This window comes from Sinocyclocheilus grahami, unplaced genomic scaffold (genome assembly GCF_001515645.1).
Source record: "Sinocyclocheilus grahami isolate Dianchi unplaced genomic scaffold, SAMN03320097.WGS_v1.1 scaffold9510.1, whole genome shotgun sequence".
Lineage (NCBI taxonomy): Eukaryota > Metazoa > Chordata > Actinopteri > Cypriniformes > Cyprinidae > Sinocyclocheilus > Sinocyclocheilus grahami.
The window spans coordinates 1-789 of NW_015512664.1; the positions used below are offsets into that span (position 1 = coordinate 1).

General features: G+C 37.4%; 1 protein-coding gene across 1 annotated transcript in view; it reads right to left on the reverse strand.

Annotated features, from left to right (window-relative positions):
- Positions 1-6: 6 nt before the first annotated feature.
- The window catches only part of LOC107578273 (intelectin-1a-like), a gene marked incomplete at its 3' end in the record, with an annotated part of 25296 nt that continues 24513 nt past the window's right edge, over positions 7-789 (reverse strand). Inside the window, exons 5-7 of the mRNA XM_016264243.1 lie at positions 374-494; positions 185-288; positions 7-107 (exon numbers count right to left, since the gene is read on the reverse strand). Of these exons, the coding sequence (XP_016119729.1) occupies positions 7-107; positions 185-288; positions 374-494 (326 nt within the window). The remainder of the gene's footprint in view (positions 108-184; positions 289-373; positions 495-789) is intronic.

The following is a 789-nucleotide window of genomic DNA, read 5'->3' on the forward strand; positions in this document are numbered from 1 at the left end:
AAGAGCAGCACGGCGGATTGAGTGAGATGTTTAGACGCTTGCTCCAGAGCGGTGAAGTCTCCACACTGCTGACGGTCCGAGAAAAATCCTCCTCCACCAATGCAATACTGCAAAACACACTTACATCAGTCTGATGGCTTTGTAATGTGATTTGTTTAGACTAAAAAACCACTGACAGACTTACATGTTGAGGATTGCATTCAGTAGGTTTAACTCCAGAGCACATGGCCACGGCTGCTTGATCTGCGTTAAACACTCTGAAGGTGATGAAGCCGGACTCAAACTCCTCTGAGATAAACAGAACAAACACAGTTTGTACCTATGTATTTCTGCATATGCATGAATGTCTCTAATGCAATATAGAGCGCAATACTTCCAACAGATGGTCCATATAAGTTTGCAGTTGAATCTTTGTCTCCAGTATCATACACCACCGGACTGCTGGGTCCCATATCGCTCTTACACTGTCCTGCTCCAAACTTCACGGGGTATTTCTGTTCAAATAGTCATTTTTCAATCATTTTTAATGAAAGTGTTCAATTTCAAGTTTCATTTTTTTGTGGTTTTATAAAAGTAAAAAAAAACCTTATGCATTTGTTTTTTGTGAAACAAGTTTTGATCATTGGAATATTTAATACTTTACTTAAAGCCTTATGCATCTTAAGGTGTAACAATGAATAGATACGTATTATAATGCATTATAACTGTGGTTACAATTATTCTTGAGATCATACAATGCATTATGAAAGTGCATTACCAGGCATAATTAGTGCATTAAAACTACTTTTA